Source organism: Xenopus tropicalis, chromosome 3 (genome assembly GCF_000004195.4).
Source record: "Xenopus tropicalis strain Nigerian chromosome 3, UCB_Xtro_10.0, whole genome shotgun sequence".
Lineage (NCBI taxonomy): Eukaryota > Metazoa > Chordata > Amphibia > Anura > Pipidae > Xenopus > Xenopus tropicalis.
This window is the reverse complement of record NC_030679.2, coordinates 69,236,947-69,258,532: the sequence shown is the minus strand read 5'-3', so window position 1 is coordinate 69,258,532 and position 21,586 is coordinate 69,236,947. Positions and strand designations below refer to the sequence as shown.

Sequence of the window (21,586 nt, the reverse complement as noted above, 5' to 3'; positions counted from 1 at the left end):
TGGTTTAGTCAAATAATAAATTGCCCTGATGGAACATACCATTGACCCTGAGGATTGGTGGTCATGTTGGTCTCAGTAAATGGGTACATTGTCTTGATGTAATGTCAGCTTTACTTAAAGTTACAACCTAATTTATACCAACTTAATTCTTTATTAATAAATACTGTAACAAATAGAGACCCTCCCAGACCCCAGGGTAAATGATTGCATTTCAACTGCAACACACACAAAAACACAACATGGATATGTATGATTGTTGCCTGTTGGGACCACAAATATTTGCTGTAGGAGGGAGCCTAAACCACTAGCAAACCAGTAGTTGTGCAACATGTTAACCTAGTAACCAGTTGTTATTCCAAAGCTTAAAAAATATTGTAATAACCTCACCCTATCAATAAAGCAAACTGGCTCATGAACAAACTTTTCTGTGAATTAGCAATGCGTTCAACCCATTTAAGGGACATGAGCAAGGACTTGGATCAAGATACTGTAAATGGTGCTCAGTTATATGTAAAAGATTCAGCTTTGGGGATCACACTTCTGCCCTACTTTCTGAAGACCAGGGAACAATATTTATTGAATCTTATTGGTACAGGTATGGGATCCGTTATCCGGCAACCCGTTATCCAGAAAGTTCCAAAATACGGAATTGCCGTCTCCCATAGACTCCATTATAAGCAAATAATTCTAATTTTTGAAAATGATTTCCTTTTTCTCTGTAATAATAAAACAGTACCTTGTACTTGATCCCAACTAAGATAGAACCAATCCTTATTGGACGCAAAACAAACCTATTGGGTTTATTTATTATTTAAATTATTTTTTAGCAGACTTAAGGTATGTAGATCCAAATTACGGAAAGATCCCTTATCTAGGAAACCCCAGGTCCCAAGCATTCTAGATAATATGTCCCATACCTGTATTGCAGAACTAAGTAAACTCACTTGCATTGCACTCAAGTTTTAGCAAAACAAATGTTATCTATACAGGCTATAGAATGTCTATAATAAAATATGTTTTCAAAACTGGCTTTCTGAATCCTGGTATGGCTTTCCATAAATATGTGATTATGGAATTAAATATATTCATGCACCTCTGTTTCAGGGCTGTGGAAGAAAAATGTACAGTTTTCTGAGAGGAACCAAACAGCTGCAAGTACTACGATTTCTGGGAATTGCTATTGGTGTTACACAAATCTTGGCTATGATCCTAACAATTACCCTGTTGTGGGCTTTATATTACGATGGAAAAGATCCAGGCACAGGTCAAATCATGCCACAGATTCATGACACTGTACAACCCCAATGTCACACAGTGGAACTTTTAAAACCTAAATTCACAAGGACTAATGAACAAAAAACTACAGCTAATGGATTTAATGCACACTTAGAAATTAAGCATTTGTGATTACGTAAAACACCTCTCATTTCTGCACCATCTCATACCAGCTTTCTGTGCATAATGGACTCTTTTGCCACCTAGTGATGTTTCTTTGAAAAAGAGAAGATGAAGTGAAAAAAGCTTTTGTTTAACATTAGACGTGATTTTTCTAGTAATGCAAATAATGTTTCCTCTGTGGAATGGAAAAGATTTGGCCAGGCTTAAAAATTAGAACAACTAAACATTCAAGCAATAAAGGGAATGGCTGTGAATTATTCATGGCTTTGCTCTTCACTGAAGTATTCTCTATTAGTCTAGCTTATCAAATAGCAATTCTCTGCTACAGTTTTACACCAATTTAGAGGATCAGACTAATGGGCCTCACACCTCCAAAAGCACCAAATCTGTGTGTGTGGAAACAGAGAGATGTTTTTAGAGAACTGAATTAATTTTATAAACAAATGGCAAAGGTTTATATCATTCAGCATACTGACTAATGCAAATAATGTTAAAGGAATAGAGATACTGGGGACATCAGTATTAGGCTTGTATTTTAAGAATGCAGGAGATATACAAAAGGGTTGCTTGGATAGACCACTCATTAAGGAAACTCCTTCATTGTTAAGCAGTCAAGTCAGAAAATACATATGACTGCAAAAAAATAGACCAACCTGATCTCTGGATCTGTACAACTAACAGTTATGCCATTTAAGCTGGCCACATGAGGATTTCATGCAGGTGGTTCATTATGTATTAATTGTCCATTGGTCCCTGTTTGGGGTGTAACACACACTTTCCATCAAACTCTGGTGCAAACACTTATTTTGGGCAAGAGATATAAACCAATCACTGTCCATGTTTCATGCCTGGCCAAATGAAATAACTGCTGACTGACTTGTGTACCAGCTACAGTTTCTAGGAAGATCATTTGTCTGACTGACTTGTGTGCTGATCAGTTCAGATCTAAAAATCTGACTTCTATAGCACAAGCATAGATAGCATCGAAACAGATAAGGAAAAGAGACATGGTGAGGTAGAGTTTTTATTTATCTGTGAAGCACTTGAAGTAATGCCATGGAACAAACGTTTAAGTATTTCCAGATGTCAAATAATAGGCTAATGTCATATTTAGAGTTTTGACAGGTTTAAGTAGCCATGTCTTTTCTTTTAAAAGAAGTAGTGACAAAATGCATGAAATCGGAATGGTTTCAATGCTGTACTGAATGCCACCAAAAAAGAAATGAATGTGACAGTTACACCATAAATCTTCCACTTCCATCTATTTACAGTGGGAATGCTTGAAGACAATCACATGCATATTTTTTCTACTACTTTTCCAGTAAAACAAATACAGCTACCAAACACTGACAAATCTCCTGGTGTGACCCTAGACTTCAGTATGCCCAGTGAGCCAACAAACATTATTGATTCATTTTAATAAAACGCAAGTATTAATACAGTATTTTTACTACTTTTCATTTAATAGTTAAGCTGTTATTACGCATAAAATAAATAATTTCTAATGGATGGTTTGCTTTTGTTTAATGGATCTTTAAACCAGAACTAAAGCCTAACGAATGAAGTATGGCAGAAATGTTTTACATTATGTTTTAGGCTTCTGTAGCAGCCCAAGGCAACCACTGCCCTTTAGCAGGGAAGATCTATGTCTCCAAAGATGCCCCAGTAGCCCCCCATCTTCTTTTCTGCTGATTCCCTGCACATGCTCTGTGCTGCTGTCACTTACTAAGCTTAGGGATTTACATTATACTTTATGTATAAGTGTCAAAATATGTCTGATTAGTAATTAATAAAAAAAATACTACATGGCAGACACTTTCCAAGATGGGGAGCTCCTGTGACAAGTGTAAAGGCCTGGATCATTGCTGCTACACCATGTATTGAGATGCTGAAACTTTATATTGGTGAAGTAAGTACAGTCTATAAAACATTTTTAGCTATATTCATTTTAGGGTTTAGTTCTCCTTTAAGGAGTGTTCCAAGGAAGCGTACGGTTTGCATGTAGCCTGCAGTGCCAAAGCAGGCTCATTCCAACAGCGCCTTTGCAACTTGTTCATAACTTTAAAAGCATCTTAGAATGTGATGCATTTAGCCAGAGCTAAACCACCAATGGTTATGTCATATATTGTATACAGGTATAGGATCTGTTATCCAGAAACCTGTTATGCAGAAAGCTCAGAATTACAGAAAGCCCATCTCCCATAGACTGAATTTTAATAAAATAATTCAAAATTTTAAAACATATTTCCTTTTTCTCTGTAATTATAAAAAGTACCTTGCACTAGATCCCAACTAAGTTATAATTAATTCAAATTGGAGGCAAAACAATCCTATTGGGTTTATTAAATGGTTAAATGATTTTTAGTGGATTTGAGGCATAAATATCCAAATTACAGAATAATTCAGGTCCCAAGTATTCTGGATAACAGGTCCCATACCTGTATACATACTGTAAATCATACATCTGAAAATAACTCAGAAAATTATTTTTTTTTCTCTCATGTTAATACTGTGGAATAATTATGTCTTTAAGTTCACTGCCAATATAGCTACTCTCAAACATTACTACTCTTAGGGGCACATTTATAATGATTCTATAAGGATTCTAACACAGTCAGAGGTTCATCTTGACCTCAGTGAACGGTCTAATATACCAAATATTCTTTTTTCTTATAAAACACTAGTTGATGCCACTATTAAACCATAAAAGTGACTACTGATGAAGTCGGAATGTTTTTGCTTTTTTTCATGTGGGTCTGCCTGGTCCACTTTGAGAAAAAGAAGTCAATATGTGGGGAAATTGTTCTTTCAAGTCAAGCATGGGAAAAGCTCAACATTTGATAAATCTGTCCTTGCACATATAAGCCATATGTGATAACTGTTTATGCACTGTTCATGTATTTCAAGAGTAATCTGCTGTATGATGTTATCAGGGTCTGTACTGCACTAAATAATGTGCTGTACTAAGGTGTTTCTAGAAGCACAACAAAATAATCATCTGTGTATGTATAAAGCTCTGTATTGTACTGTATGTATATTTAGTGCCTTTTTATTATATTAAAATGTTAGCCGTTGACTGACTAAGCTAAGCATATAGTTTTGTTCCTGTCTTTATGGTTTATGCTGTTTTATTTTGTTTATTTTTCATTGCATGTATCTGTGATCAAGGTTTTGGGATTGTATTTGTAAAATGTTTCCTGAACAATAAAACTATATGTCCACCCTTATATATTACTGGTTGGATATTGATGGGATAATTCAGTTAGTGCAACAATTAATTATACCATTTTATCATCAGATCAACTATAGAGGCAGATTGGAACCTTAGAAGAGACTCCGGTAGTTAATGGTAGGCAGACATTTGACAACAATTGCAATGTCACTGCTTAGAAAGGCCGCCGCCACTCCAGGTGTTGAAAAAAGGTGTTTTTTTTAATCCGAATCACCTAAACACACACAGAAAATTGTCTTGATAACCTATTCTGAAAACTATTTTAGCATAGTTGGGAAAATCATAGAAGGAAGGTATATCCCTCTCAGAATCCTCTTAAAGTAACACAGCGGGCTGTGAAATTGAGGGTCTGTTCAGCTAAGCTAGTAAGTAAGTAAGTAAGTAAGTTAAAAGGGGTGCTCCAAGGGTACTTTTGCTGCCCTGTTCTGGGAGAGAGGTGAGCAACTGGAGCTTCAGTGTGGAGCTTATACAGAGCAACTGTTTGCTGCACAGTTACAGTACCTCTTAAGCTCACCATAAACGCACCAATGCTATCGTATGAAACCTTGTTTCGTACAATATTCGGTGCATGTATGGCGGCTCGATAAGGCTAACGATATTGCAAAAGGCTGCGGATATCGGTCGACTCACCGATCTGTTAGGTTAAAAGATTTTGATTGGGCGCCATTGATCTACGTTCAGGGCTGAATCGGCAGTAGGAGGTAGAATTTCTATTGTTTCTACCTCCATATCTGACGATTCAGCCCTGAATGTCAGTGGAGGGTGGGAACGATCTTTCATGCGACCGATGGTCGCACGAAAGATCGAAGTTCCTACTTATATGGCCTCCTTTAGTCTGAGAATACTTACCCACACAAGGTGGATTCAGGCTACTATCTGATGCCCTACAGACTTAGGACTGGGGTGCTGCGGCTTTTGAGAGAGCACAAGTATTGCATTTACCTAAATTGGATCAATCTGCCCAAGTGTGGCTGTGGGTGTCCTCTAAGCAGGACAGTTTCTTTATCAGCAAGACTGCTAGTCGTTTGTTATAATGGTATCTCAGCTGTATGAACTTTTATTTTCTGCCAAAACTGCTGTGTTAAATAAATTCACAGGCTAAATTTCAGTTTTAAACCCTGTGTACCTGTATCTTATCTGTGTGAAAGGAGCTGTTGCTTCTACCTCAAGAGCTAAATCCCCACACTATATACAAAATGGATAACTAATATAAAAAAAGAGAAGACAAGGAGCATGAGTAGATAAGTCTCGCTTTGTCACCCCTCATGAAGATACAAAAAGACTTTCTGAATTCCCTTTGACTTATAGGGAATCCATTTAAAAAGTAACACAGAGTGATCAATCATTCTGATAATAAAAATCTAATATACAGTAGAAGCTGGTAATGTAAGATGTTATGTAGTTGTATTCTAATAATAGAAGAAGAATACTTCTTGTAAATAGGTAAAATAATTATATTATATATATATATGTCACGTGTCAGATGATGTCACGTCACTTACTGGCCACTATTGGCAGAACCGTGGTCAAATAAAAAGCATAAATTAATCTGCTGGTTGGAACATTAAATTAGAATAATTTGTGACACAGTAGGCAAAATATAATTTGAAGGTTAGTTTATTGGAAAATCATCCTAAGCATATTTGGCAGTAGAAGTAGGAACGGATGTATTTAGAATAAGTTTTTCAGCGCTGACTGTTTTAATTAAGTGCAGATAAATAATTAAAAAATCTGGCTTCTGGCTTTTAGTGCATTGAAACAATTCTGCACCTTTGTTAGTAAATGAGCCCAGCTGTGATACGCTGTATGGTTAGTTGAATAGTCATTCACCACAATAGTCTCAATAGTATGAGAAGGGCTTAGCAATGAATTTTAGTGATAAAACTACTCTGTGATTTTAAATATTCAGCAAAATATTATTTTGTGTTGCTGTTGTTTTTAGAAAAGAATTACAAATGTGCCACAAAGCGATCACAATGTGGGATTGTACAAAATTCTGTCCTGTTGATCCATTTGCCTTTATAGGCTCGTGAGTGAAGGGGAAGAGGGCCAGCCTGGGATAAGTGTGAGCAAGAAACAGAGACAAGTGTTATTTGGTTGCACTGCTTGCGTGTCACCTACAGAGGCAATGAATAAGAAATGTTAGCAACTGATGGATCACATTGTACATGTTAGAGAATTAGTGACCTGGCTTACTGAGGCACTATTAGGAAATATAAGATCAAAGGATAACAAAAATAACCACCCTGTGGTGGGGTTGCTTTTCATTAGCAAGGTCTGGGCATTTGTTACAACAGAAGGTAGAATGGATAGTGCAAAATACAGGTACCTGTTATCCAGAATGCTCGGGAAATGGGGTTTTCCGGATAAGGGGTCTTTCTGTAATTCAGATCTCCTACCTAAAGTCTGCAAAAAATATTATTTAAACAGTAATTACTGTAAACCCAATAGGGATGGTCTGCCCCCAATAAGGATTAATTGCAAGCTCTTTTGGGCAGGGCTCACTTCACCTCTTGTATCGGTTATTGATTGCTTTATATTTTACTCTGTATGTCCAATGAATGTAACCCACCTATTGTACAGCGCTGCGGAATATGTTGGCGCTTTATAAATAAATGTTAATAATAATAATTATAGCTTAGTTGGGATCAAGTACAAGGTACTGTTTTATTATTGCAGAGAAAAAGGAAATCATTTTTAAAAATGTGAATTATTTTACTAAAATGGAGTCTATGGGAGATGGCCTTTCCGTAATTCGGAACTTTCTGGATAATGGGTTTTCCGGATAAGAGGTCCTATACCTGTACTGCAAATAAACTTGTTCCTGATATAATAACTGCATTTAGGAAAAATGTCATCTTTCAGTAGGTCAATGATAACATTGTAGTGGCTCAAGAACAAAAATCTGACTGTTCTGTATGGTCCAGTCAAAGCCCTGACCCCAATACAGTTGAAGATTTTGTGACACAGTTTGAAAAGATGAACAACATGGAGAATATTCTTCAGGAAGAATAATCCAAAATCACTCTTGAGCAGTGTTTAAAGCCGGGATGTATGATATGCACAGCTATAATAATTCTAATTTTCATGAATGATTTTCTTTTTCTCTGTAATAATAAAACTGTAGTTTTTGCTTGATCCAAAATAAGCTGCACGAATCTATATCATTGGCAAAACAATCCTATTGGGTTTAAGTATTTAAATGATTTTTAGCAGATTTAAGTCATGGTGATCCAAATTACAAAAACATTCCTTATCCTTAAAACATCAGGTCCCAAGAATTCTGGATAACAGATCCTGTGTCTGAACTTGAAGCCTGGAGCTGTAAATGCAGTCAAAATGGGTTCTACCAAGTACTAGCTCCCTGGTTAGTAAGTGGAGGGAAATACAGCTCCGCCAAATGGTGAGCGTACCTGCCAACCTCAATAGTATAGGTGTAAGAGAAAGGAGTCAAGGGCTCCGTTTTATTAGTTAATGTTTCATCTTTAAATTAACTTTGAGAATGTTATAGACAGCAGAATTTTGCATTTGTTTGAATTATTTAAACTGTTATTTAATGGCTTTCAGGCTTGGAATTTTAACATAATTTCGATGCTAGGGGCCTAAGAACAGGATACATTTTTTGTAATCAAAATCAAAGATGAGTATTATAGAACCTGAAATGAAAAGTAAGAAATTAAAATGTAAAAACAGCAATAAAATGAAAGCCTCACAGTCAACTTGTTATTATTATAGCCAGCAACAGAAAAAAGGCAAAATAACACTACCAATAAACACTACCAATTCAAAAGCCAAAATGAGTAATGGTACAACTACAACTTACCCATAGTTCAGTTAAAGGTGAACTTCACCTGTATAAACACAAGGTATATATATATATACCTACTGAAGGTAATCCTTGTACAGAAATTAGAATGGATATAATTCTGGGTGTGCTGTATCTAAACACATCCCCTATACCCCTTCCTGGCAGAACATTCAAATTTTCTTCATGTTCGCCGCTTTACAGCCCCAGTATATGCCAAGGGAAGCAGCTAGAAGTAGGGCAATGACATACTGACAGCTGTGGTCCACCTGGAGAGAACTTCAGCGATCAATATATGCCATGATCCATTAGCTGCCTTTGCCACAGTACATCAGGTCATGCAAAAACTGAATCACACTCCGGTTATACTGTTGGTGTAACAATGTTCCTGAGAGTATACTAACTTTCCAATATTAACTCATTATTTCACATAAAATTTTCCTTTGCTCGGTTAAAATCTTTGGCAGTACCTTGAAGTAGGCATCTGGGTTGGAATAATTGAAGGGGATGTTTACGTCTATCTCCCAAAAATGAATTGTTAACAATATGCAAGCATGTACAATCATTCATCTGTACATATATAATCAGATCACAGATTACTTGTCAATGGATCAGTCCTTCCCTCTGGCTTGTTCTGCTTTAGGGGCTCACTGACTCCTATCCTTACTCTTGTGCTCTCTAGTTATGTAACACATACTGAGGACACATAGGGGCCTATTTACTATGCTGTGTAAAATGAAATTTGCCAAAATAACAGTGTAAAAAGCTGTGTGAAATAAATGTCCGCAATCCGAATGCCACTGGTAGAAAAAATGCGTAGAAAAATTATGCCTATTTTATGCCGTTATTTACATGGGGGGGGGCTCAACCTGAAGGTCAGTTAGGATTAGATTTGGGGTAAAAATGTATTTGCTATCCAAACACTGTTGGAACTACTGTATGGCTCAATGGCAAATACTTTAATGTTTTTACATATCTTTTATCTTGTTTTGGACTAGTGGGAGCTCTGACCAAAGGTTAAACCTTCACAGGGGGCTACACAACTAGTCTGACAGCTATTGCTACAGTGTAATTACCTTTAAATAAAATAGGAAGCAAAATTGTATCATTTTTTAGCTGACAATTTGTGTAAGATGCCAGAAAAAACACATTTAAATCCTAACATTTAGGGGCAGATTTATTATGCTGTGTAATAAACGGCGAGTAAATTCGCCACATATTGGCAGGCTTCGCCATGTAAAAACAGGCATTATCGGCAATATTGGCAAATAACGGCGTAAAATCTGGGTTGGATCTTCTCTGTTTATCTTACACAGCTTTTTACACTGTTTTTTCAGCGAATTTGTTTTACACAGTATAATAAATATGCCCCTAAAGTAACTATGGTGCAGGTCTGTTGGTTGTAGGTGCATGTATAACAGTTGGAAAGGTCTGTGATGCAGAATCAGTAAGTTTGCTAGTTATGAATCCAATCAGGGTTAGTGTATGGAAAAGATAAAAGGCTGATTTTCAAGCAGGTAGAATGAGTTAAGGTGCCATGGGGCCATGTTTTCACACCTTGACTCCTGCTATTTGCACCCATTGCGTGCAGGTGTAACAACATGCATAATGGAAAGCAGAGACGTTGGCAACGTTTCAGGGGGTATTCCATAACACAAACAAGACACTTGTGTTTGAACTTTTTATTACAAAAGTAGTCTCAGAGTAAAACTTTCATCATAAATTTTTTTTGACAACTGAAACATCTAAACTGACTTCCTTAAAACGGTACAAGTCATGAGCAAAGAGTTTCAATGGTGGTTTGCTCGGAAGCGGTTTGCCCCATTTCGGCATGCAGAAATAAATATCCCTTCATTTCTTTGTATTTCGCATAATACATCATTATGCTTGATTTTTCATGTGTGAAATTCAGAGAAAAATAGCCACAAAACAATAACCTTGGTTTCTCTGGAGGAAACACATAAATGATTACATGTCATTTACATTACATTAACATACTTTGTACAGTCATCACCAGTCATACACTACCAAAACAACATTAATAGCACTGACAACACCAAATAAGTTTGTATCACAAAATGAACACGTTTCTGTATGGACCATGCAGAATAAAGATCCTGAATGTAAACTGCTGGATGCTTGATCAAAAGAAAAGACAGTTACAATGCTAGCAATCTGGCCTCTCTTTGCACTGGATACACAGCTCACCACTATGGGAGACTATTTGGAGAAAGAAATGGAAATACCCACTTTATTGCTGTTTGTATTTTAATATTGTTGGGCAATTTCATAATCTAAGGTAACTGTATGGCTCGAGAATGAAGGGCTAAGTCATTAGAAAGCAATTTTGAAAAGTAATTTAATAAAGACTGAAGAAAATATTGAGCATTTATGAGGAAAAAGTAGGATTAAAGTAATTTCCCACTAGGGCAATTACACTGCAATGGCTACTTCACAATCTTTTGAAACACCCTGTTGGTACTTGAAAATGAAATGACTTTAATCAATGGCCAATTGCAATAGTACAGTGAAGTAGAAACGCTTTAGGCAATATACTGTAAGCATGGTCAGCGTGTGTATTGCTATTGTCATTGCTAATATGATCAATCAGACATTAACTGATAGGATCTTCAGAAACTGCTGATTTCTGGTTGAAAAGATGCATTCACTTTTACTTGCTGGGAAAAACCCTTTGCGACAAACGCATAAATTACTATTGTTTATGGCCTTTGAGAGAAGCATAGTTACATAGGAACACTTTGCCTAATATAAATAAGCATTTGTGTTGGTCGGTAAGCTATAGAATAAGTCTGCTATAAAAGAGTAAATCTCCTTGCAAATATTAAAAACATTTCTTATTTAACACCCACAGAATAAGTGTAAAAGGTATAGGGAACATTATTATTTTGCTTTCTGTAATCTGTCGTTTGATTCAGAGTAGAATTCTCCTGGGGACATTATATGGCAAAAGCATGCCATTACCCAGGACTTTCATACTGCGTTTGATCACATTCATTTACAACTGAGCAAAACTACAGTGATTCAGGCACAGGTCCAAAAACACAAAAAGCAAAAGAAAGGATTTTATATACTATATATATATATATGTAAATATTGTTTGCCAGTGTTTGCAAATAAAACGCCTCCTTGCAGCAGAAGCAGCACTCTTTTGCGTAGTAGTGTTTTGCATTCTATAGGTCAGGGGTCCCCAACCTTTCTTACTTGTGAGCCACAGTCAAATGTAAAAAGACTTGGAGAGCAACACAAGCACCATAAAAGTTCATGGAGGAGCCAAATAAGGGCTGTGATTGGCTATTAGGCAGCCTATATGCACATTATCAGCTTACAGGGGCTTTATTTGGTAGGAAATCTTGTTTTTATTCAACCAAAACTTGCCCCCAAGTCAGGAACTCAAAAATAACTCCCTGGTTTGGGGGCACTGAGAGCAACATCCAAGGGTTTGGGGAGCAACATGTTGCCCCCGAGCCACTGGTTGGGGATCACTGCTATAGGGGATTATGAAGCCATGATTGAATTGAATTGAAGACACATATGTTGGACCACTTCATTGCCAAAACTCAATATATACTTAATAGTTTATCTGTCTGTTTTCTGCTAGGCAAGTGTGTCCTACAGCCTGCACTGGGGTTTAATAGCTACATGGGAACATCTGTCTATACATTCTGTCTATAAAATGTAGTAATGTATGGTTGATTTAGATTCTCTGCATCTCGTTAAAGAGTTTATTCATCTCACACACTGTCTATACACTGTTATTAATGCTTCTATAGGCTGAAGGTGTATTTGATTCAAAAAGTTCAGTGATTTGTTCAGCAACTACTCCGTGCAGCTATTCATTGTAGGTGTCACTGATGGGTAAAATAATTTGCCAGGCATTTGCAGCCAATTTCGCCATTGTTTTTTTCCGCATTTCATCTGATTTTTTCGCGAAATGGGCATCAAAATTCGCACGCAACAAAAAAGTGTCATCCGCCTCACAACAATTTTTTTTTTTAGTGACAAATTTTTGCAAATTTTCCATCATATCGCATATCTTTTGAAAGATTTGCAAATTTTCGGGCAAAGTGTAATGGGACAGATTCGCTAATCACTAGTCACTGGCAGCAGGTATTATTTTTCCAACGGAAATGTGTTTAGACACATTTATATTAACCCTAGTAAATTGAAAAAAATGGGGTGTAATCCAGGTGCTATTTTCCCCTGCCCATACCCTGCCCACATTCTGAAGAACAGTAACTAATGAACTGGGCTTTCCAGGTCCTTGCTCCCTACAATAAAACTAGATCATTAACTCATGCACTCTTATTTTAAACCAAAAAATTTTTGATAAGAGATGGCAGCTCAACAGTACCAGCCTGGATAGCCATGGTCACCAAGGCCCTCCCACTGCTCAAACTAACTTACTCGGGGCTTCCCAGGGGAAGATTTGGGCCCCCTGGCTGGAGACTTAAACTGAAGCCCACCATAACCCACTGAGCACCTGTGCAATTCTATTCTATGCTTAGGCGATACATCTTATATTTAAGTTCTCCTACATTACCTATTGGCCATTACCAGCATTATGTATACGGGTATGCGACCTTCTGTGTAAAGGTACTCTGCAGACAAAATTATTATGACTTTTTAGCTTTTGCAGTCTTGCTTTTTCAGATGTATTATGTTAAACATTAGAATGTATGAATAAGTGCAGAAAAAGTGGATAACCAGCAAAAAAAGAAAATACACACATAATTCTTTTCGAGGCTAAATATTCAACTGAGAAACTTCATTCTGATTCCAAGGTCTCTATACCACAAACATAGTTAACTGGCACACATATGGGATCCCATATTAGGCCGTTAACCAGAAAGCTCTAAATTTTTGATATAGGAACAGGTATTGTTTTACATGGATGGATGGGTGGGTGAATAGTTCTGGTCAAATCGCTTGAAAGAGTGACTTGTAATTGATAGAGGGCTACAACAGACTTTATTAGGAAGATGAGTATACTCCTCCATACTTTTGTCTTTGCTCTCTTACGGAACCAACTGTCTTGGGCAAGTAAATATCTCAGATTCTCTGCAACTGTGTGTGGCCAGAGTGAGCTGTGTGTTACTGAATTTGCTGAAGAGCTACAAGTGTTGAAAAGTGTTGATATATACTGTGATGTTATGTAATATTGGTCATGCCTATTTGCCAATAAATAATATTGCTGTGTTGAAAATGAAACCAGAGAAATGCTGCCACTTACTTCTGCCTTTTGGCATATAAAACAATGACTGTTCTTTTCTATTCAGCTCATTACACACGAAAAGCCGCATTAGTAAAATGAATCTTTCATCCACTCACATTGTTCCAAGACTGGTTTTGATGCATTTAAATTGCGTATTTGTTTGAGAAATGTGAATAATAGCAAAAGAGTTTTGCTAACATTTAGTCTCGAAAAGCAACATGTCAAAACAAGATGCCTGAGCGCCTTTTCTCAATTACCAAGTGCTATGGATCATAGAATCTGCTGTACATGCTTCTGTGTTGGTCAGTAACATGTGACCCCTCCAGCAAAAAAATCCATAATGATGGAAAAGGGTTAATGGATAATGTCATAAAAAAAATAATGTGCCTTTAAAATAGTGTCATTTTCACATGAACATCTAAAAAAGTTGTAGTGTATTTTCATTTACTAATTTAAATATACCTACTTTTTTGCAGGCCTTTCACTGCTTTATGGAAGGCATTCTATCATTCATCTGAAAGGTCCATTTACATTTGTTACATTGCTTGCCAGATACCTGTGCATAACTGAGCTATGATACTGAGCTTAAAGGGGATCTAAACCCCAAGTATTAATTTTTGATTTAATGGTTTCTGAGATATTAGCAATCTTATACTGCTAGAGAGGCTTGCAGAGCCCTAGAGCTTTAGCAGCGGCCTTAACTGATTTTACACTTACGGACAGATTTACTAAAACTCTAACATTTCTCTTTTTTTTTCTTTTTAAAAAATGTAATAAACTCATGATCTCAACAAGTTGCAACTTTTCTCTGCAACTTTTATCACTAAAAAAACCTGAATTGAAAATTCCAAAAATTACTAAATGGCCCCCCTATTTAACCCTTCGTTTGCTGTGTCTCATTTAAGCAAACCCTGGTATTAGCAGTCTAAAATGCAAATTGAAAAATGCTAATTATATATATATATTTTTACAAATGATCAAGAAGTCATCAGGTATTTGCAAACGGTGAGGTTTTATTACCAACGTTTCAGGGATGAAAAGTCCCAAGTGAGGACTGAAACGTTGGTAATAAAACCTCACCGTTTGCAAATACCTGATGACTTCTTGATCATTTGTAAAAATCCTGAGAGTGCTGACATTCGTTCCTGCTTATATATATATATATATATATGGGTTTAGATCCTCTATAATGACAAAGGGTAAACAGATCCACTAGACTTGCAAAACACACAAAACTTTGTAAAACATTTATAAGCCACTAAACCTTTAAAATGTCTTGCAGAATAGTTCTTACTATAGGGAAATACCTATGCTAGACAAGCACAAATCACATGACCAGGCATTATAAAACTTTATTAACACAAATATAGGATACACTATAGCCTAACGCTTGTTTCATAAAATGTGTAAGGCTATGGTGTGCAATATACTACTCTCTTCTTCTCTTTTACAATGCCTAGTCATGGGATAAGCTAGGGTTATAGGTAAACCTAGGTTGCTGTAGAAAGTTTAAATTATGGCCTAATTTGGCTTGCAAGGACTCAGTGTTATACCATGGACTGTTAGGCTTGCTATTATGCAATTAGAACACACCATTATCCTTAGGTAAGAAAAGTTTCTTCAGATGCAGAAATGCATAGCAACCAATAAGATATTTGCTTTTATACAGGTGACCAATTAAAGCTACCTGCTGCTTAATTTCTATGGGTTACCGCTCCAATTTAACTTAGTGTCTTTTATTAAACAATCCCATAAGTGGGCTGTGGGAGGGGGTAATAAATCTTGTGATCAGGCATACCAGAGAGACAGTGGCTGCTTAGGCAACATTAACCTGCAACATAAGCGTGTCACAACTTCACATAAGCATTGGTTAATTAAACTAATGAATAATTTTTCCATTAGAGAAATCCACAAAGAAAACACAAACTGATGTTATAGTGGCCCTTTAAGCAGCATTTAGAAAAAGTTATATGGGTGTGATGATAATATCTATTTGGATACATATGCATTTGCTTTGCAATATGTAGTAGTTTACACACACACAGGTCAGTAATGGTTCAGTAGTAAATGCCAATAGAAAGTAGAGAACAAAAACGCTCCTATGATTCACTTAGATCAGTGAATAAACAACATGATAATTCTACATTCCTTGCAAATGGTATTATAATGCAGGAAATATACACACACGCCATATATTCATAACCATATCTCAGGGAAGACCTGTGACCCTTGTAAACGACTCATAAAATTATGCAGCCCTGGGGATTATGCTTTCTATAGTTGGTGGTACATAGATACTATGGAAAGCAGAGGGACTATAAGTCACAGAATCACTTCATAATGAAAAAAGGTAACGGAGTTGTTGTATGGCTCTGTAGGTCTAAAGAATTGGGACATGGTTTCTACAAGTCAGAGATTAATTTCGGTTTCTTGCAATCTGAGGAATCATGTATGTCTGAAAACAAAATACAAAACAAAATACATTTATATATTCTTTTTTAAATTCAAATGCTGCATTGGCATGAGCACATCTGAATGAGCTCATGTCAAAAAGGGGGATAGATTTTCTCTTTAAGATGAGTCTGTCCCATTGCCAGTTCCCTAGCCCTTATTGTGCAAGTCCTGGTTGCATTCCTCATTAAGAAGAAACATGATGTGCCTACATGGTATACAACATGACGCACCATCACATCATTATTATACATCTATGCATGAGCAGAAACTACAGAGAAAAACTGTATTTCTCCATAATTACTTTAATTTAGTGCAAATGTGATAATAGAGCAGTTCTTTTTACTTCAAGACTATTTTCTTCAATCTGCATAGACATGGAAAGTAACCAACAAACTAAATCAATTCTATTTAATGTGAAGGTGCAAGGTAATTTTGTTGCATGATAGGAAGCAGCAGCTACAAAAAATATGTACCCAAATTTTGACAAGATGTATGTACCAGTCAATACAGTTTGTATATAATTATCACAGCCATACAGTATTTAAAATGGCTATAATAAAGCAAAAGATATTAAACATGACTTGAAAGAGGCCGGATCTCCCTAGTGCACTAGTTCTTGGTATTGAGATGACATTTTATAGTTACACCACTGACCCAGTATTCATTGGAACCAACAGGGACGCTTTAAATTGCCTTTTATTTTTGCCATCAGTTACATTTTGGATGACTGAATTAGAACTGGAAAATGTGAGTAGGTTTATTTGGGTGTCACAACATCCACAAAATGTCTATGAATATTCTCAATTATCCAGGCCATCATATAGTATCTAGTAGAATTAAGTCTAAAACAACTGGACTTTTCTGAGTTTTCTTGAAAATGTTTAACCACTCATCCGACTGGCAATTCTCTTCCACTCATTGAACTAAAGAAGCCAATTGGATGAGTGGTAAAACATTTTTAAGAAAACTCAGAAAAGTCCAGTTGTTTTATACTTAATTCTACTAGATACTGTCAGGGGCGCTTCTGCCATTAGGCGAGTTGAGAAACTCGCCTCAGGCGGCAGAAGAGCCCCAGTTACCAGGGGCGGCAAAAAGCCGCTCCTGGTAACTTTAAGAGCCGAATTTCCGTTTTTTAAACCGGAAATTCGGCTCTTCTAGTGCAGAGAGCGCAATTGTGCTCTCTGCACTAGCGATCTCACCGCCCCCAGACCCGCTCCTGCGCTCAGAGGGTAAGCGGCGGGGGGCGGCATCCAGGAGCCGCCTCAGGCGGCGATATGTCTAGAATCGTCCTTGGATACTGTATACATCCACAAACAGCAAAGCCCAACCTAGAGGAAGAGGTGGGGTGAGCCAAGCAAAAAGCACTGGTTTGTTGTAAAAACTATCATTTTATATTTATTTCACTCACTGCAGATCCAGTGCTCTGTAAGGAGGTAGTGAACCTTAACGTGGCTCATTTCAGTTTGTTTTCTGCCTTTTTAAAAACAGAAGCCTAGAGAAAAAGGCACCTACATTTCCCAAGGCTTTTTGTACAAAAATGCAAAGCAAACAATAGTATAAATTGCTGGCAGTCTAAGTAGAGACATATGTTTAACACACAATGCACACACTGTAAGAGAAAAAGACTTAAAGGAACAGTAACACCAAAAAATGAAAGTCTTTCAAATTCAGTAAAATAGAATGTACTGTTGCCCTGCACTGTAAAACTGGCGTGCTTGATTCAGGAGCACTACTATAGTTTATATAAACAAACTGGTTTAGCAATGGAGACAATTGGAAATGGCACAGGTTTAATAGCAAATAACAGATAAGCTCTGTAAAACACCATTGTATTCTACAAAGCTTAGCTGCTATCTGCTAAAAAAAAGCTAACCTTTGCTTTTTCTCCTTTGAATGGCTGCCCCCATGGCTACACAGCTGCTTATTTATATAAACCATAGTAGTTTTTCTGAAGCAACCACACCAGTTTTTTTGGGCTTATTTATTGATTTTCAAATTTGTAAATTCAAGAATGTTTTTCTAATTCGAATAAACTCACATTTTAAAATAATTGAATGCTTGCTTTTTTAAAAAACTTGAAAATCTCACACTGAAAATATGGCTTAAATATGCCTAGGACAACTCCCATTGACTTCTCAATAGAATGCCAAAGTTTTACATTTGAGTTTTTGGGTTTTTTGCACTTAAATCAAACATTTGAGTTTTATCGCTAAAAAAACTTGAATTGGGAAAAAAAAATCAATCTCGAACGTTGATTAATCACCCCCTATATTTTGAAGTGGGCATTAAGAGGAGACATTGCACATATCTCCATTAGTATGTCAAGAGATAACTTACATAGCAACTGTTCTGTGTTAATAATACAATATATACATACTAATGTAACAAGATTGTTTTCCACCAGCAACTAAAAGTGAGAGTTTATTTTGTGCTGCCACAGACTTACACAATCACCACCCCCATTAATTAAAATAAATATAGTCTCAGTAGCTCCATAGGCAAAATAAACATCTGTTTTTGCATTACATTTTTGCATAGGTTTGTATCTGAATTCACTCTATCATTCTGCCATTTGGTATAGTAGGTTACAATAACAGGTAGCTGCTGATTGGTTACTAATGGTAACTATAGGTTACTAGACCAAGGGTGCACTTTGTCCATGTTATTACATAACCTGTGTTAGTTTATTTTAATTAATAAAAGAAACTCAATTTAAATCAAGTAAATATTAAATGGTATAATAGAAAATTATATATATTTAGCTTTTTTATTTGAATGTAATATCTATATATATATATATAACATCTAAAGGCCAAAGGAGAAAATATTGGATAGAATAAATACTAAGATAATTTCTCTCTGAAGTACAGTATTTATAGTACAGTTTCAGGGGATAAATGAATACAATGCCTTCCCTTAATTGTTGCTCATAAATATTTTGGTTAAATTAGATGGAACTGTATATACTCTAGCATAGAGAAATGGCTTCACAGTGTATTTGGCATAGGACATTGCATTTCCGCTTATCATCATTTAAAACATGTTATCTATATATTTTTTTAATGATAGAGTACTGTACTTTGTTTTGGGATTTGGCCTTTTAATGGCAGAAATCAATAAAGCCACCATTTGGCCATATTTTGCACAATGAGCACATTTTTAGATGGTGTTAATAATGTAACCTTTTATAAAACCAGCTCTTGGTTGAAGTCTAATAAGCTTTACAACTTCATGGGGCTCTCCTTGGCTGCCCCTTTATCCACAAGAAAGGTTTAAAATGTGTTACACATATGAGTGTCCAATGTAAATGTTGAATTTTATCTATACACCATCTAAATCTGTGATCCAGGAGAAAATAGATGCAAGTCATAAGAACCCATTCATCAAGCTTTCTCCTACTGCTTTCTGCTCTGTTGGTCCTATGCTTTTCATACATTTTGTTCTTTTGTTTCTTAATATTCAGAGACAGTTTAAATTATCTTCATTTCACAATTGTTTAGAAATGTGAATTCTGACACAACCTGCACTACAAAACAATACAGATGAAGGAAAACATTTTTACAAGCATCCAGGACAAAAAAACAGTCGTTCTTCATGCATATTCAAATAACACAAAAAAGGGACTCAAAGTGGAAATCTTTCATTTTCAAATGTCATTAAGCTAATATAGCTGTCACCTTCTCAAAGTGATAATCCTTTAATGAACACAAAAAAAAAGAAAACCATGCCCTCACCAAAAGTAAATAGATCGGCCAATTGTTGTAAGTGTTGAAAAGCACTTATCTATACTCAATGTTGAATTTTCGAAATAAATTTTTGGATTCCTGATGTTGCAAATGGACAATTCATTATTGCAGTTGTTACTGAAACAACAACAGAAATTTAATAAATCCATATTCCTGTACAGCGGCTAACTCTGCCGTAATACCTTAATAAATCCTGTTTAGTTTCCAAAACAGTTCTGTTTGTTTTTGTTTAGCGACTGTAAACATTTTTCATCCTGTTGTTAGGAGAGCGCTGAAAGGGTCTTTTCACATAAAACAGTGTTTGGTGGAAACAGCTTCAATTATCTCAGATCTCTGCTCCGAAGGATGTTTGCATGCATTACAGATGTCATTTAAATAAGTACAAATAGGTTTGCTGCGCATGTATTCTTATACACATTACTTTATGCAAAGTTCATTGTTCCCTCTGGGGAAAAATGTTATCAAAATGTTTCCATTTCTGTAATGCTTTTTTTTTTCTCCCTAATACTCTCAGCGAGGGTGTTACGGTTTCATTTTTCATATAAAAATGTTGCATCTGAGAAAAAGCATCAATGGGGAACATTCATTGTGCTTATGTACTTAGTCACAGAGTTGTGGGTGCACTGGGAGATCTTGCATTGTCCCTGTACATTGTTTAGACCTGTTATTTTTTTAACGATTATGCAAATAAACTGCTGCTTGAAAAATCTTTTCCTTTGGAGCGGATTGTGGGGCTCATGTTGCATTTAATACAAAATCCTTCTGGTATGAAGTTTATAGAGCAGACACTCTTACAATGTTCCTTTGTGAGTAATCAGGGGATTCTGATCTGCCATCTTCCTCTGGTGTAGTCATTGGTGGTGTTGGGATGCTTATTACTGCTGTAGTCACATAAGGCTGCTCACAGTTTAACTTAACATTTCCTTCCACTTTTGCATTCAAGCTGGATCGGCTGGCACAAAGAGATAAGAGCATAGAAAAGTTAGACACCAATGCTCTGGATACTGCCAGACATTTAATTCAATATTGTGCTAATACATACATCTGGTAAACAAACCTTCTTTCATACATGTTAGAGAAGAGGTTGTCTCACATAGACTTTACTTTAATAAAATAAATCAAAATTGTAAAACATATATCCTTTTTCTCTGTAATAATGTAATAACAGTACCTTGTATTTGATACCAACTAAGATATAATTAATCCTTATTGCAGGCAAAACATTAAAATAAATAAATATTAAACTTTAAATAAACCGAATAGGTTTATTTTGCCTTCGATGAGATTTAATTCGATTTTAGTTTGAATCAAGTGCTAGGTACTGTTTTTAGGTACTGTTATTATTTCAGAGAAAAAAGGAAATCATTTCTGAAAATTGGAAAATAAACTGAGTCTATGGGAAATGTCCTTCCTGTAATTCGGAACTTTCTGGGTATTAATAATTAGTATCAATATTATTCTTTGTTTAATGAGCTACGGTTGTGGAAGTCCACAGAATCAATAGCATAGTCTTGTGCTGAAATAGCAGGGGGAGTTAAAACACAGGATCCCAGCTACCTTAACATATGCCAACGTGCATGATATACAAGTCTGGGAAGAGAAGCCAATAATGTAGAGCACATATTAACTGACTTTTCAAACTCAAACAAATTACAGGATTCAGGAAACAGTGAACATTTTAGCTTGCTTGGTGGGCCTGCAGTAATTCAGATTTGTGG

General features: G+C 36.1%; 2 protein-coding genes across 5 annotated transcripts in view; one reads left to right on the top strand and one right to left on the bottom strand.

The window, feature by feature from the left end:
- The window catches only part of tspan12 (tetraspanin 12), a 76,300-nt gene extending 71,673 nt beyond the window's left edge, over window positions 1-4,627 (top strand). For all 4 annotated transcript variants that reach the window (XM_004912984.4, XM_031898979.1, XM_031898980.1 and 1 more), the window contains one exon: window positions 1,105-4,627. In XM_004912984.4, coding sequence (XP_004913041.1) covers window positions 1,105-1,407 — 303 coding nt within the window. In that variant the 3' untranslated portion in view covers window positions 1,408-4,627. The remainder of the gene's footprint in view (window positions 1-1,104) is intronic.
- A 13,903-nt stretch (window positions 4,628-18,530) lies between these two features.
- The window catches only part of kcnd2 (potassium channel, voltage gated Shal related subfamily D, member 2), a 171,378-nt gene continuing 168,322 nt past the window's right edge, over window positions 18,531-21,586 (bottom strand). The window contains exon 6 of the mRNA XM_012959957.3: window positions 18,531-20,820. Within this exon, the coding sequence (XP_012815411.2) occupies window positions 20,643-20,820 (178 nt within the window). The 3' untranslated portion in view covers window positions 18,531-20,642. The remainder of the gene's footprint in view (window positions 20,821-21,586) is intronic.